The sequence below is a fragment of the Zonotrichia albicollis genome, chromosome 1 (assembly GCF_047830755.1).
Source record: "Zonotrichia albicollis isolate bZonAlb1 chromosome 1, bZonAlb1.hap1, whole genome shotgun sequence".
Classification (NCBI taxonomy): Eukaryota; Metazoa; Chordata; class Aves; order Passeriformes; family Passerellidae; genus Zonotrichia; species Zonotrichia albicollis.
In genome coordinates, this window is record NC_133819.1 from 101,868,056 (window position 1) to 101,882,194 (window position 14,139).

Below are 14,139 nucleotides of genomic sequence, written 5' to 3' on the forward strand. Positions count from 1 at the left end.
TTCTGTCCGAAAACGACTGCGGGAGGATAGAAGAGCGCAAACAGCACAGAAGCTGCATCAGATGAAGCAGAAGCTAAATGAGACTGAAAGAAAAAGAAAAAGGTGGTTATACTGGAAACCTATTCTCACTAAGATGGGGTTTGGTGCGCTGTTTTTATTTGGTGCTTATTTTTGCTGGAAAATGTATTTTCAAAAACATTCCATGTAAGTGAACAGTAAGTGTGACTGCTCCAACAGATTTTGCTGGAAGGTAATGAGTAGGGGTGTGACTTTAAGCATAAACTCCTTATTCCTGGAATGGGTACAGACTGTTACAGACAATAGAGAAGTGATGTAAACTTGATCTCATGTCGACATCTCAGGACTTTCCACTGCAGGTACTTAGAAAAATGAACCGCTGCCCCCCACAGAATTGATGGTTTTTGTTTAATATGAGCAGGTACAAACTTGCTGCAACTGTTTATACACTTTTTAAAACGGTGTTCTACCAGATCTTGAACAAATGCTGAACCATGGAGGTTTAGCTACTGAAGGCTGTCTGGATTTAAATTTACATGCCTGACATAAGCAATAAACAGTGTTGTATCATTTACATTATTAATGCAAAGAAGTTATCCTTAAATATGTGTAATGTGTAATGTACTAGTGACATGAACATAAACATTTTATATTCTTACAACCTAGGATAAATATATTTTATAATTGCATATTTAATCTTTTTGTAGTTCACTGTACTTTTAAAAGCTCAGTTTGTACAAATTTCTGACCAAAAGAATTTCATTTTGAAACTAAATGTAATTATAATTTGTGCATGAAAAGAATAGTGCAACCATTCCCCACATTTGACTCTCCAGTTTGAAATGAGCAGCTAGGGGTCTGATGAAGCACTTGCCAATTTCTACTCTGTTAATTTGCATTCCTTATTTATTTTTTGTAGTTTTCATTATTTAAGACTTGGAATTTTTTTTTAAGGCTTTTGAGAACTTAGCCCCGACTGAAAGTCATACTGTTGATTAATGTATTCAGACTTCAGCTACTGTTTGAAGGCCAACATTTTTCAAGTTCTGACATTCCATTAAATGTAAAACATGTTTTGTGTGTCTATAGATTTTAGTTGCTAGAACAAATAAAATTAATTCACCAGTAATAGTTGTAGGAAACACATCGAAGGAAACTGTAGTTGAACTTCCAAGGGTGGCTCTAATAGAAAAGAAATGTTGGTAGTGTTCTGCCATACCCGGTGTTTTCAGCTGTATGAGCCACTTTAGTAGCTTCACAAAGTCTAGAACTGCTTTTCACGTTCCTCAGCACTGTATTAGACATGCTAGTAAAACACATTTAGGACTAATATTTTGGGAGTATCTCTCCTACAGCCCCTTTAAAATTATTGAGCACTCCCTTTCCATTACTTGAGTAGTAACACTTCCTAAATAGTAATTCAACACAAACCACTTTCTGCCCTTTAAATTACCTTTGAATACAGAGATGGTATATGGCTGAATGTAGCTTGTTGTTCAAGCTAGGATCTAGTAATTTGTAGGATTGGATTGTACTTTGAAACGGGAATTTTATTTATTCAAGCATTGCCTTGTTGGGTAACTTCAGAGAAGTTATGTTTTCTTCTTCTGTTTTCTAAGCTTGGTTGTTTTCTGTTGGGTGTGGGGTCCTGGGGGTTTTCTTCCACCCCCCTCCCCCATTTTGTAAAGCACTTGTTGGATTTACTGCTGAAAAATACTCAAAAGACCTGGCTGATTATTTGCTCCTTATTCAAAGGAATTGACTTCAAAGCTTTGCAGTACGTCCGGGCTTCGTAGTCACATACAAGGCATGGGGCCCAATTCCTCTGACATTTACTACCCCAAGCTAAGTACAGTTTACTCTTTAAAATTCTCATTTCGCAATAGCTAATACTATTCTGGACCATGCTGTTTGTATAGTAATCAAATGCTGAAGGGTCCAGATGAGCAAAACAAATGCAGTTTTGTGGAGCACTGGATTTGGGAAGTTGTGCGTCAGTAGAACAAGACAATTTGTTCCATGGCATTGCTGACCAACTGTGCAGCTCCAGTAGCAGAATGACTGCTGGGACAGCTAACTGCTGGGACATAGCACAGGCAGGCAGCTCATGGATTGTAAGACATTTCACAATTTTTACAACCACAGTAACTTTTAGCCAGCAAGAAGACTGTCAAAAGATTTTTTTTTCCTTTAAATTGAGGATAGGTTTTTCAGTATCAGCTGTAACTGATAGTAGGTGTAAATGTATGTGCCTTATAAAGATATTTTGGTTATGGAAGAATACATGGAATGTAATTTAAATGCTTTTGTAACAGAAATATTCCAGATTTTATTCTAGATACTTAAAAGCAGCTAAGGAAAAAGTGCAGGCAAAACTTGGACTGATACCACACTGTTATTTATTGCCCTTCTTTTGGCATGAGGAGGATTTCCTGGGCTACCAGTATCCTACAGGCACTTGAGCTCTAACTGCAGCTTGTCAAGTTGTAACTTGATTTCTTTTTTCCTAATTCCATCTTCTAAATTCTGGCTTTTCAGTTTTCTTGATCCTGAGTAAGCATTCCTCAGTTCAGGGTGGGGCAGGGCAGGGGGCAGCCAATTCAGATCACCTCATACTCTGTTACCTTCTTGATGCAATAAAGCAGGACTTGCACATTCAGCAGTTGTTCTGTAAAAGTTGGGTTCTGTGATTGCAAGTACCTTGGGAGTCTTAAATGTTAATAATTTAAGGAGGATGAACCAGTGCAAGCCTTGGACAAAACTTTTGAACAGTGAATTGTTCATGGTAGTCTGAGAATAGTAAGAAAAATCAAATGATTGATTTCTTTTTACATTCCAGGAAGTAATTTGGATAAAATCTTCTTTCTGGTCCATCACTAATCCTTAAAACCCAAAATCTGGAGGATTGTTTTCCTTGATGCACACTAAGCCCTTGTGATACTTTGTTATTCTGGAGGATTTAAATTTGCAGCATTTTTGCACAGCTTGGATGTTAAATAGGAACAAATTTGGGCCAAAATTAAGAACTGTCAATCCCAGTCATCTCTGTCATAGGAAATGCTTAAAGGGTGAAATTGAAGGGCATGCCTTCTGACCCCTCTTCTCTCCCCATCCCTGAGTTCTGGCAAACTGCTGCCTGGTCCCAGCTACTTCTAAAATGTCATTGGGCTTGATTCAAAATTGGTTTTGGTTTGGTTGGTGTTGGTTTTCCTCCTCTTCTCTGGAAATGCATCGGTCAAAATATTTGATGCGTAGTGGGCATCTCTGATTAAACATTTGGCTCTCAGATGAACACTGGTGTACAAATCACGCACGTTTTCATAAAGAAATACCTAGCAAACATTTGAACCTCCACTGCAAGGGGTTTGCAAGATTGGAATTAATCCTCTAGGTTTCCTGTTTGTGTTCTTGGTGCAGGGACAGTCCACTTAGTGACGGTACATCTGTATTTTCTTTGAAATGTATTAAGTAAAATAATATAATTCAGTGTGAAATAGCAATTTGGAAAAAAAACCTCTGGATTTGTTATGGAAGTGAGATGTTGCCAGTGAAATGTGGCTTATAATGTTAAACCTCGAGTAATATGGTTTACTGACATCAGTTTATGTCCCCCTGAAAAGGGAAGAGGCGTAAATGTGTATGCATGTATGTGTGACTGGATCATGCAGGCGATGAAAAAGCCTGGTTAGCTTTATGTTTAATGAATGTAAACCAAATGATTTAGTTTGCTCTTTGGCATTATAGTAAAACCTGAGACACTTGAGGACTGCACGAGAAACTAAATTAACAATGACGAAAGAGGAAGTCCTCTGCAGGGCCAAGTGGCCTAAGCTAGAGGATGGTATTTGCAAAGGTGACATGACACACAGTAGTCTTCCTGGGCCTTTTTGTTTGCCCCCAAAGTTTTAAGTCAGTCTTTCATTTTTATGTACAAAAAATAAACGTGTTCAAAATTGCATCTCTGTCTGAGTCTTTATTTAATTGGAAGGATAAATACTTGGAAGCCCTCTTTCAATGTGTCGTACCTGGTGGAGGAAAGCTGTTTTATGAATCAGTGTAGTGCTTGCAGAGCTCAAATGCATTTTACTTGTAGTAGCTTGGGGGTGTGGTGCTGTGAAAAGTCTCTTTCTGGAGACTCTCGGAGTAGAGCCTTCCCGTGTCTAAAAACAAAATGTCCAGTGCTGGGGTGTCTTTCTCACTACAGGAAATCTATGCCTAGAAACAGTTTCTTTTAAGCCGCTGTAGCAGGATTGGCCTCCAAAGCTGTTGGAGGTGATGTGTTTTGAGATGCAGCATGCCATAGTCCCTCTGAGGCCCAAGGAGACTTCCGCAGTGCTTGTGGTTGCATGTGTGAGGAAGTGGTTTGCTGGACTGAGACCTGTACTTGAAGCTCTCCAGCAAGGATGTGCCTTACACTGTAACATGGAAATACCTTCTGGAAAAGCAACGGCTTTCCAGGAGTACTTGCTCAGAGGCAGTAGTTGCTCCAGGGAACACATGAGAAGCTGTTTGGTGTTACCAGTGAGCTGCAAACCTACTGTCAGTTCTTAGCTCTTTTTTTTTTTTTCTTGTTGTTTTTTATCCCCGTACTCTGTACTGAATCGGTGACTTTCTTTTGGTTGTATGTCGCAGGCCGAGACTGACTGACACCTAAGCCTTCGAGACTTGGGAATATTCTGCAGCTATAAACTGCAAATTATTGACATGCAAAGCAAGACATGACCCCCCCCTCTTCGGGAACAAAAAGTGAGGTCTGTTAAGTACCAAGAGGACCTCAGTTATCTGTTTACAGCGTAAACTGCACCGAGGGGATGAAGACCACCAGCAGCGTGTGCTACTTTGCAAAACAAAATAATTTGCCATCTTGTGTTTTTATAATGCCTGTATTAATGTAGAAAGATGTAAAAGAATTAAATTAGGAAGTATTTTGTTTTGTACTGCCATTCTTACTGTATTTTTATACTTTTTGGCAGCATTAAATATTTTTTTAAATTGATGATGTGCTGTTGTGTGCGCGTTATGTTAGGGAGAACCTGTTAAGAGTGTGTGTTGTGGAAAAAGAAGAGTTTTGCCTTAAGGTTTCCTGATACCTGTCTTAACTGGAAAATGGCAAAATTATTAGAGTGTGCTTTTTGCAAGTATTTTCATTATTGCTAAGTATTGTAGTTTGATTTAGGAGGAACTCTTGTACATTTCTTTTGTAATACACCACTAAGAATATTATTTTAATAATCTGACTAGTTGGTTTGGTAATTCTTTTTATGTTTGCTATAAAATATGCACAAAATGTTCAGAGTAACTTTGTGATGGGAAAGTGTTCTGTTGGTGATTGCTTTAAAGGGAAGAAAGAGGTTGAACCTGACCTTTCTTGACCCAGAGTCTTGTGTAGTTAATGGGAGCTGAGGAACAAAACCAAAGTGCACAAAAGTCAATGGTGTCTGTAATTAAACAGGTTTTGGATTGTGCCATTGCCGTGTGTTCTATGGACGGTATTTTCCTCACATCTCCCACCTTCTATCAGCCTTCTCCTTGACATAGTCAGGATGGATTGAAAATGGGTAAGCCGGAGTGCTGCTTAAAGGAGTTCTTCCAGCAGGTCAGCAGGGTTTCCAGCCCTGTGCCTTCTGTAACAGAGCTGATCTCAGTTCTCTTGTTCTCTGATGGTTTTGGATAAACCTTAACTCACAAAACTATATATTTATTATGACTGTCTGAACAGCCATGTGGTGGGGTTTTACATGGTAGCAGCCTGAAATCTTATCAGAACTTGGTCTTGAGGGCTGTTCATGAAAGCAGTGATATTCAGAGTTGTGTTCAACTTGTAGGGGAAGCAGAAGCAGGGGAGTACTTAATGCTATTACTTGAGCTAAAGACACACTTGACACCATCCTGAAATAGTCTAAATTTCCAGTCAGGTTTATCCAGTTTTTTTTTCTTTACACGATTACCATTGTTCTGAGCCTATGCTGGAGGAGAAAACAACATTGTGACTTGAGTTTTTTCATTTTGAAGTTGGTGCAGCTGTGAAACCAGGAGTGTTTATAGCAAGAGATTAAGCTCTGCCAAAACCACTGCAACAAACCCTGCTGTTGTTGATTACAGGAGCAGGGCCTGTTTATACCACTTGGGACATCTTTGGATAAGGCTTACAGCTGTTCATGCCTTTTACCTTTAGCTATGGTTTGGGTTTTCATTCTTTTTCCCCTCTTGGAGTTGTGAGGAAGCACGCAGTGCATGACTACTGGCGGTGTGCAAGTGCCGCCTTATTCTACCTGCTTCTATCATGTGCTTGTTTATCTTGTGGGGCATAAACAGCTGAAAATCCCAACAAATATGCTGATTGCCCTTAGTTTTTAAATGGCTTTCAACTATTGAGATGGTGGAATAAGGTTGATGTCAGCCAACTTGATGAATGGGCAAAGGAGATAAAGATAGAGTAGTTCCAAAACCTTTGTTGTGTTTAGTTGAATGCTGTCTTGTGACAGCAGAAGTTTTGCTTCTGACCTCTCTACTTGTTTGATTATTTCTACACAGGCCCCAGTTCTTGACAACTGTTGAGAAAGTGTATTTAAAAAGGTAAAGGAAGGGGAGAGAAAGGACCAAGTGAGTGTGTAATTGTAGCCTTTAAAGAAATGGCTTTAAAATTGTCAGACTTGTGAAAGGCATTTCTTTCCAAATGAAGAAGCTGTAATTTACTGTCTGTCATTTCTTTTCTCCATGCTCAAGGGCAGTGTTGCAGAGGTGTTTCTGTTTTTGCTGGTGATCTGAACAGCAGGGCAAAGGCACAGCCTTAGTCCTGCAGGAAGGTTTTGGTGGGTGCAGGGCTGTGCTGGCCTCTCCCGGGCACTGGAGGCAGGAGTGGCTCCGGGCCAAGAGCAGCGCCGCCCGCCAAACTGCCGGCCTTGGAGAAGCTGCATCCTTGTTCCTCCCACAAGGATCCGAGTGCCCTCTACCTTCTTCACAGGGAACAGGAAAGCCCTGAGGATTCACTCTGTCAGAAAGTACTCCCAGTGTTCTCCCCTTCTCGAGATTTCGCTCGGCTGTGCGTCTTGAGGTACTGAACATCTTTGGCTCACTTTGGAAAAATCTGTGAAGCAGACAACACCCCTTTCATTGCTTCTGTCTGCTCCTCAAGACTTCATTTGCTCTCCTGCTTTATCTACACCTTGTAGTCACTTGGCTGAATTTAAATATGGTTATTTTTCCAACTAGCTTTAGGCTTATCAGAATTGCCTTGTGCTATGCATGGCCTTTTGTCTGCATTCCCTGACTATATCTGCATTCTGACTCACCAAATTTGACTTACCAGTCTGGATACCTGTGGGAGCTCCTAAAAATAGATTTTGGTTAATTCTCACTTTTCAACTCTACAACTGACCATCTTGCATCCATGATTTAAAGTTGTTTTTAAATCAGCTGATGTGACCAAGCACTTCCAAAAGGTCAAAACTGAACACATAGCTAAATACTATAGTGCAATAGGTACCATGACAAACATGGAACACTGAACTGTCCATCACTCAGCTGCTCTCTCAGACTAAGCCTGTAAAACACACAGATACCAGACTGCCTGATATCAGGCAAGGTTTCCTGATTCCTTTATATTTCAGGGTACTGTATTAATTATCAGTCTAAGAAGGCTCATTGACCTAGAATGCTTTAGTTTCAGCATTTTAGCAGCTTCTGGAAATTGCATCGAAGCCTGAAAAGGAGAAGGCTTAGGGGTGACCTAATTGTGGCCTCCCAGTTCCCAGAAGGACCCTACAAGAGAGCTGGAGAGGGACTTTTTAGAAGGGCATGTAGTGAAAGGATAAAGGGAAATGGCTTCAAACTAAGAGTAGGTTTAGGTTGGGTATTAGGAAGAAACTTTTTACTTTCAGGGTGGTGAGGCACAGGCTCTAGTTGCCCAGAAAAGTTGTAGGTGCCTCATCCTTGTAAGTGTTTAAGACCAGGCTGGCTGGGGCTCTGAGCAGCCTGGTCTGGTGGAGGGTGTCCCTGCCTTCAGCAGTGGGGTTGGAACTAGAGGATCTTCAGGATCCCTTCCAACCCACACTGTTCACAACTCTATTATATAGACAGGAAAGACAGAGCAGGCTGTTACACTGCTTGCAGTCTCCCCCAGTTGAAGTTACCCCAATAGCACTGGGAAAAGAAGGCAAAACCAGATCACTTCTGATCTTCACTTACCTCACCAGGAAGTCTTGAAAAAAAAAGTTAAGATCCACAGTGGACATGGAAGTGGAGGGTTTTATCTTCCAAGAAAATCCATGCCTACACATCACTCTCAGGTCTCAGCTGCATTAGAAAGTAACACCTTAAGCTTGTCCATGGCAGTAACACTTAACCAGGGAAAAAAGTTTCTTAAAAAATATTTTATTAGAAAAAACTTCCAACCAAAGTTACTCAATAAACAACTGTACAAAACATATTTCTTTGGTGAGTTTGTGAAAGTTACCTTAATTTCTTTAGCTACCCACATACACAAAAGGAATTTTTCTTAAATAAAGCATTTATGTAGACAATTACTGTGTAATCACCAGCTCAGGGGACATCTGTGACTGCACAGGTGACTCTCAGCGAGCTCAGAGCTGATCAGAAGAGGGCAGGTGGGAGACCACTGCCAAAAAGCAGGCGCCAAGAACTCGGTATCTTCCACTGTGAAGAAGGATCTGTGGAATTGTTGCTCTGCAACAAACCCAGAATAATTAAGTTTTAAATAGTAATGATGTAACTGGATATTAAAATAATAGGCAGCAGTACAAATATCAGTGTCACTGCGTTGCTTTAGAAAAGAGCATCGGAAGAGAGAACGCAATCAAACCTTTACACAATTTTTGCCCACACCTGTCAAACAAAAGAACTGGTGTTCAGATTTGTTTGTTCAGGTGGGGAAACTCCCACTGAGGTTTTAATACAAATATATATTTTATTTGGCATATTCTTGATGAACAACAGCCAAAAATGAACCCATCTGGACTGAAGAAAAATGAAAATAAGGGATATAAAATATGACAGCAAGAACTTTAGATCAAACAGTACTTACTTCACTTTTAATTAGCTGGAGCCATTCATTAAGATAGTTAACAAGAACAAATGCATCAGGGATGTTGTCTCCTTCTGAGCAAAATTTCAGAAGAACTGCCATTTGGATTCCCTCTGAACAGCTGCAACAGAAATGAGCAGGCATTTATATTTCCTTTAGATCCATAATAATTATATTTAAGTATTAAGAGCAGCAACAACACGCATGTATCTTGTGTAAAGCCAAAACCAAAAAGGAAAAATGTATGTGTATATATTTCTTTTTCCTCCAGATTTCCTAGATCACATTTTCACACTTCATGCTTTTTTGCTTAGTCTTGAATTTGTTTCTTACTTTGCAAGGCAAGAATCCTACATCTTGCAAGAGTATTCAGGCCTTTTACGTACTTAGTTTGCATTTTTGTGCTGGTGCCTAAACACCTCACCATACAATCACTCCTTATCTTTCTGTGTATTTTAAACCAGCAGTTTTGCAGGCTGTGTGTCAGTACTTCACTCAGTATATTCTAATTTTTTAATTTAGATATTAAGATGGTTATTTTTAATCATTTTACCTCAAGTCCTGGCAGTTTTTTTCTTTTGCAATTGTTTATTGTTTCCATTCTGAAGTCAGTATAAATGTAAGCATAACATTAGTAATTTTGCTGCTGTTGAATGCCACAGTGTGGTCAGGTGTCAAAAGTAACAATTAAAAAACAAAAGTCAATTTTCCACTGGACACAACCCGTCTTTTGCAGAACCACGGGGTTGTGTTATAAGTAAGTATTAGTTTCTAAAATTAAAAACCTCAGCTTTCAGCACAACTTCTGATGCATGCACCTTTCAACAAAACCCTCACATCGCATTTTTTTGCTGGCCCTGAAATCTTAACTCATTCATAGTGCTCAGAATTGTTTGCAGATTTTTGGGATTTTTTGTATAACTGATGTTGGAACCATTTGCCTCAGGGAACAGTTTTAGTTAAGGTACAGGAATTCTACTATTTACAAATAGTGGTTTGGATAATATCAGATACTGGATTGATTGTGATCATAACTGTAAAGACTTTATTATTTTCCTTTAGCCTATTCCCTTATATTTTTATCTTATTCTAAGTTTATGATTCAGGACTCCCTACTTTTCTTCCTCCTAATTATGGGCCTGACCTGAAAGAATTTGTATTCCTATAAAGCCCTGTTCTATAAACAGAAGGACTTTTCTTTTCCTGTAACATAGCAGTTTATAAGACAATTTTACCCAAGTACTAAAAACAAGACTTCTGGTATCTTTCCATGCTTACCTTTAGGCAACTCACCTCTCAGTAAACAACAGTTTTGTGATGCCACCTCCAGGTATATGCAGAACTTTATCTGTATCATTTATTCCAGGATAAGCTGCTACTTTTTCCATTTCTTTCCAGTTTAGCTCCTTCACGCGGCCTCCAACTGCTTTCTCCAGATCGGGTGTGAGCAGGTAGCGCAGTGGTGTCCTGGAAACAAGTCAAGGATGCGCTCAGTCTGCCAAGGAAGGACACTGCCACACCTAGCACCTGTGGCAGACAGAAGGTGCCAGCACTGGGGACCTCACACCTGCAGGGAAGAACTGCTCTGACATTCTCTCCCTCTTCAGATCAAAGTTACAAAGTAAGTCTGTGGCCTCAAAACTGTACAAACTATTCAATTTTATGCCACAAACAGAATTTAGGTACCCTTTCAGGGGCTCAGTTTACTGGCAAGTGCCAAATACATAAGCACCTAAATAGGGAAACTGCTTATGGTTGTTAAAATAATTTACAAATAAAATATGCTTTTTCTTCTTTCAGATAGGAGGTGATTAATTCAAATTCTGTTCAGGTAAACTTAGACTTCATGGTACAGTATTTTTAGTAAGCTCACACTACTAATACATTTAGACTTTAGTCAAGTTAAAAGTATTTTCTGAATGCATTACCCTCACTCTTTAGTAAATCCCCTGTAAGGGAGTTGTTCTGTGGTGCTGAGGGAGCAGGGAGGGTTTAAATCACAACTTATGACTTAGACCTCATCAAATAACTATCAGTCCCTCTCATTCCATTCCATGTTAGCTGGCCATCCTGCAGTTGTATGGATCTTAGCCCTATATCTGGGACATGCATAGATCTAAAACTCCTTTGAGGCCCTATACATCTATAGAGCCTGAGGATAACAACTGCAGAAATACTGATTTTATTTGTTTCTCATTAAATCACCAATCATGATGCCCTCAATCATCAAGAAATGCCTGGTCTTTGGATGAGTAATATCTAGTAAAAAAATACTGCAATTGCATCCTTGCAGTTGCCTCCCAACAAATAATAACTGATAACTTCCTATTAAAAAAAAAAAAGAATGACAACTTACTGTACCAAAGAAAACCTTTCAAATGTAAAATGATGATAAAGAGGTCAAAACCAAACCACTACTGCAATCAATTATTAAAAATCCAACCTGTGACCTGTATGTCAGCAGTTAATCCCTGACATTGCCTGCAACCACAGGAAATTAAAACTGAGGCAATGCAGGCTAAGTGCAATTTGCTTACAGCTTTTCATTTGATCAGTACTTCTGACAGAGTAACCCAGAAAATTCAGTGACTTACCCTGTAATATGTCATGTTTTAACAATATACTAAGCATTTTATGACCAATGCACACATGCAAGCAAAAGAACCTGCCAAAAGTACTCAGGACATGGAAGAAGAGGGAAATATGTCAGTCACAAAATCCCAGAAACATCAATTAGGTCTTTTAAGGACACAAACATACCCCAGAAGCTGCTCATCATCGCGCTGGTACGCGTGGCTGCTGGACAGAAGGACAACCCTGGCACATTTACTGCTCTTCACCCAAGAGAGCAGGGTTTCACAGAATGGCCTGTACTTGTTCTTCATGCAAAGACACAGACAAAAAAGTGGAAAATTTAATGTGTCCTTAACAATACTAGGTGTTACATATAATGTTTGGCAGTGATGTAAATTAGTCTTCATATCCACTTAGTCTTCAGCCCCACATACATTATTAGAAAGCAGAGAACTGCACTGGTTGTTTACTTAAGCAAACCTACACGTAGAATTACAAGAAGTATCATTAAGACCATGTCAACAACAACAAAGGAAAAAGCTTTAGAGCAAGATGGGATGGCAGGATCACAAAGAATTTTTCCACACTTTGAACTGCTAAAATACTGCACTACACTTTTTTTTTTTTTCTGTCATGGCAATCTGCTTATTTTAAGTTATAGCCACTATCCAGTTAATGAGTAATATTAAATTCCTCATTTTTACCAAATGAGTGCTGTTAAAATGAATCTAGAATACTGTGAAATAATTTAACTGGCATGACACACAAAAATAAAGCCCTTACAAAGAACACAGAAAAATAATAAATGTAAAGGAAAAAATAGACAAAACACAGACCATTTTGCATTTTCATGACTCATAATAACTAAGGAGATATTTACACTAAAATCTACCAACACAGGCTGCTGTTGTGGGGCTTGGAAACACAAAATGCAGAACTCAATGATGCAAAAAGTCTCAGTGAATGCAGAAACCAGTAAAACTTTACCAACTGCAGAAGGTGTTTACAGCATGAAGGAGAAAAATACTTTTGCCAGGCCACTTAGTATTTGCCAGCAGAACTATTCAAACCAAAGAGTGAAGAAAGAACAATCAATGATCATACGTACCTTTATAAAAGGTGATCTGATCTGCAGAACTACAAGTTTCTTTGAAGGTAAGGAGTACACTACAAAAAGAAATCATTGTCTTATTAAGCAGAAACTAAGAAAGAGACCTGGGTTTAAATAGATCAAGAACTACCCCATTTACAAACTTCAGGATAGTAAACCTTTCAGCTATCAATTCATAAGGGAAAGCCTGACAGCATCCACTGTGTTAAAAATATGTATTTCTGTGCATTGTGCTTTCAGTTGTACTAAATTCAAGGACTGGATTATGAAAGTTGTATGAGGATTTGCCTCCTGTAATGATTCAGATAATGTATGCATCTTTGCAAAGATTGACAGATTATTCTGAGATTTCTGTGATTTAAGAGGGTAAAAAAAATAGATACATTGATAAATGTAGGAAAGAAGCTAAGAATTTGTGGGGAGAGTGGGAAAAACATTACACAGGGAAAAAGGCAAAGGTATGTAGGAAAGAAGAAGAGTGGATAAAAATCCTTCTAAATCAGAAATTCAACATGTATTCCAGTAATTTATTTTAAGTATGTGCACACTTGATATTGCTTTGGATTAACACCACAGAGAGTTTTGGCTGCACTGCAATCGCTCAAATTCAACATTTCTCACTGGTTCCAAATGTCAAACTGGTTTTCCCAAAAAACAACAGGAACAGTTTCCCCTGTAAAATGTAAATACATTCCTGTCCGTAGGTTTCTGCAGCTGTTATTACTGCCCTTAATTTAAGAACATCAGCAGAATATAACAACAACAAAAAAAGTAAATGTGATGTTCTTGAATCTTATGCCCCTTGCAAATACCTTCTGCATTCAATACCCACCTTCAGCATTTATACTCAGCTCCACTGAGTTTTCCTCTGCTGTTGCATATGGGTTATTTCCAACCATTGGCACCAGGCAATCGGTGTAGAAGTAACCAACTTTAGTCATGCCAAGTGTGGAAATCACCAGATCTATTGCCAACTGACCGACATTTCCCACAGACACCGCTGGCTGAAGGAACAGAATAAACCCAATTACAGCCTGCTTTGTGGATGGCATAAGGTGCTCTTCAAATAGTGAAAATTTAAAATCTGGTCAAACATGATTTCTAAAAGTGGCTGCTCATCCTCTGGCAAACGTGACTATTTCCTACTAGAGCAATTGGTAAATACAGGGTTTGGTCTCTATCTGACAAAAAACATCCTGGTCACTTTTGTGAATAATTCTGTCTCATTGTAAACTGAAGGAACAGCTTGGAAACTTACCTCCTTTTCCACATTTTTGGATTGAGAGTAGGTAAAAGCCACTCAAGCAACTGATGAGAGACTGCCAAAGCTCACTTGATGCCCAAAGGCAGCTCTGGTATTACATATTAAGCCTCTAAATCTCAAGACTGACTC

General features: G+C 39.1%; 2 protein-coding genes across 3 annotated transcripts in view; one reads left to right on the forward strand and one right to left on the reverse strand.

The window, feature by feature from the left end:
• The window catches only part of PTPN2 (protein tyrosine phosphatase non-receptor type 2), a 29,893-nt gene extending 24,879 nt beyond the window's left edge, over positions 1-5,014 (forward strand). Inside the window, exons 9-10 of one of the 2 annotated variants that reach the window (XM_005486723.4) lie at positions 1-102; positions 4,651-5,014. In XM_005486723.4, coding sequence (XP_005486780.2) covers positions 1-102; positions 4,651-4,672 — 124 coding nt within the window. In that variant the 3' untranslated portion in view covers positions 4,673-5,014. Of the gene's footprint in view, positions 3,977-4,650 lie in introns of those variants that run through there. The other variant, XM_005486722.4, reaches the window with a different exon arrangement.
• PSMG2 (proteasome assembly chaperone 2) overlaps positions 2,240-14,139 on the reverse strand; it is a 13,070-nt gene continuing 1,170 nt past the window's right edge. The window contains exons 2-7 of the mRNA XM_026793221.2: positions 13,579-13,750; positions 12,744-12,802; positions 11,822-11,940; positions 10,355-10,528; positions 9,062-9,182; positions 2,240-8,703 (exon numbers count right to left, since the gene is read on the reverse strand). Of these exons, the coding sequence (XP_026649022.2) occupies positions 8,611-8,703; positions 9,062-9,182; positions 10,355-10,528; positions 11,822-11,940; positions 12,744-12,802; positions 13,579-13,687 (675 nt within the window). The 5' untranslated portion in view covers positions 13,688-13,750 and the 3' untranslated portion in view covers positions 2,240-8,610. The remainder of the gene's footprint in view (positions 8,704-9,061; positions 9,183-10,354; positions 10,529-11,821; positions 11,941-12,743; positions 12,803-13,578; positions 13,751-14,139) is intronic.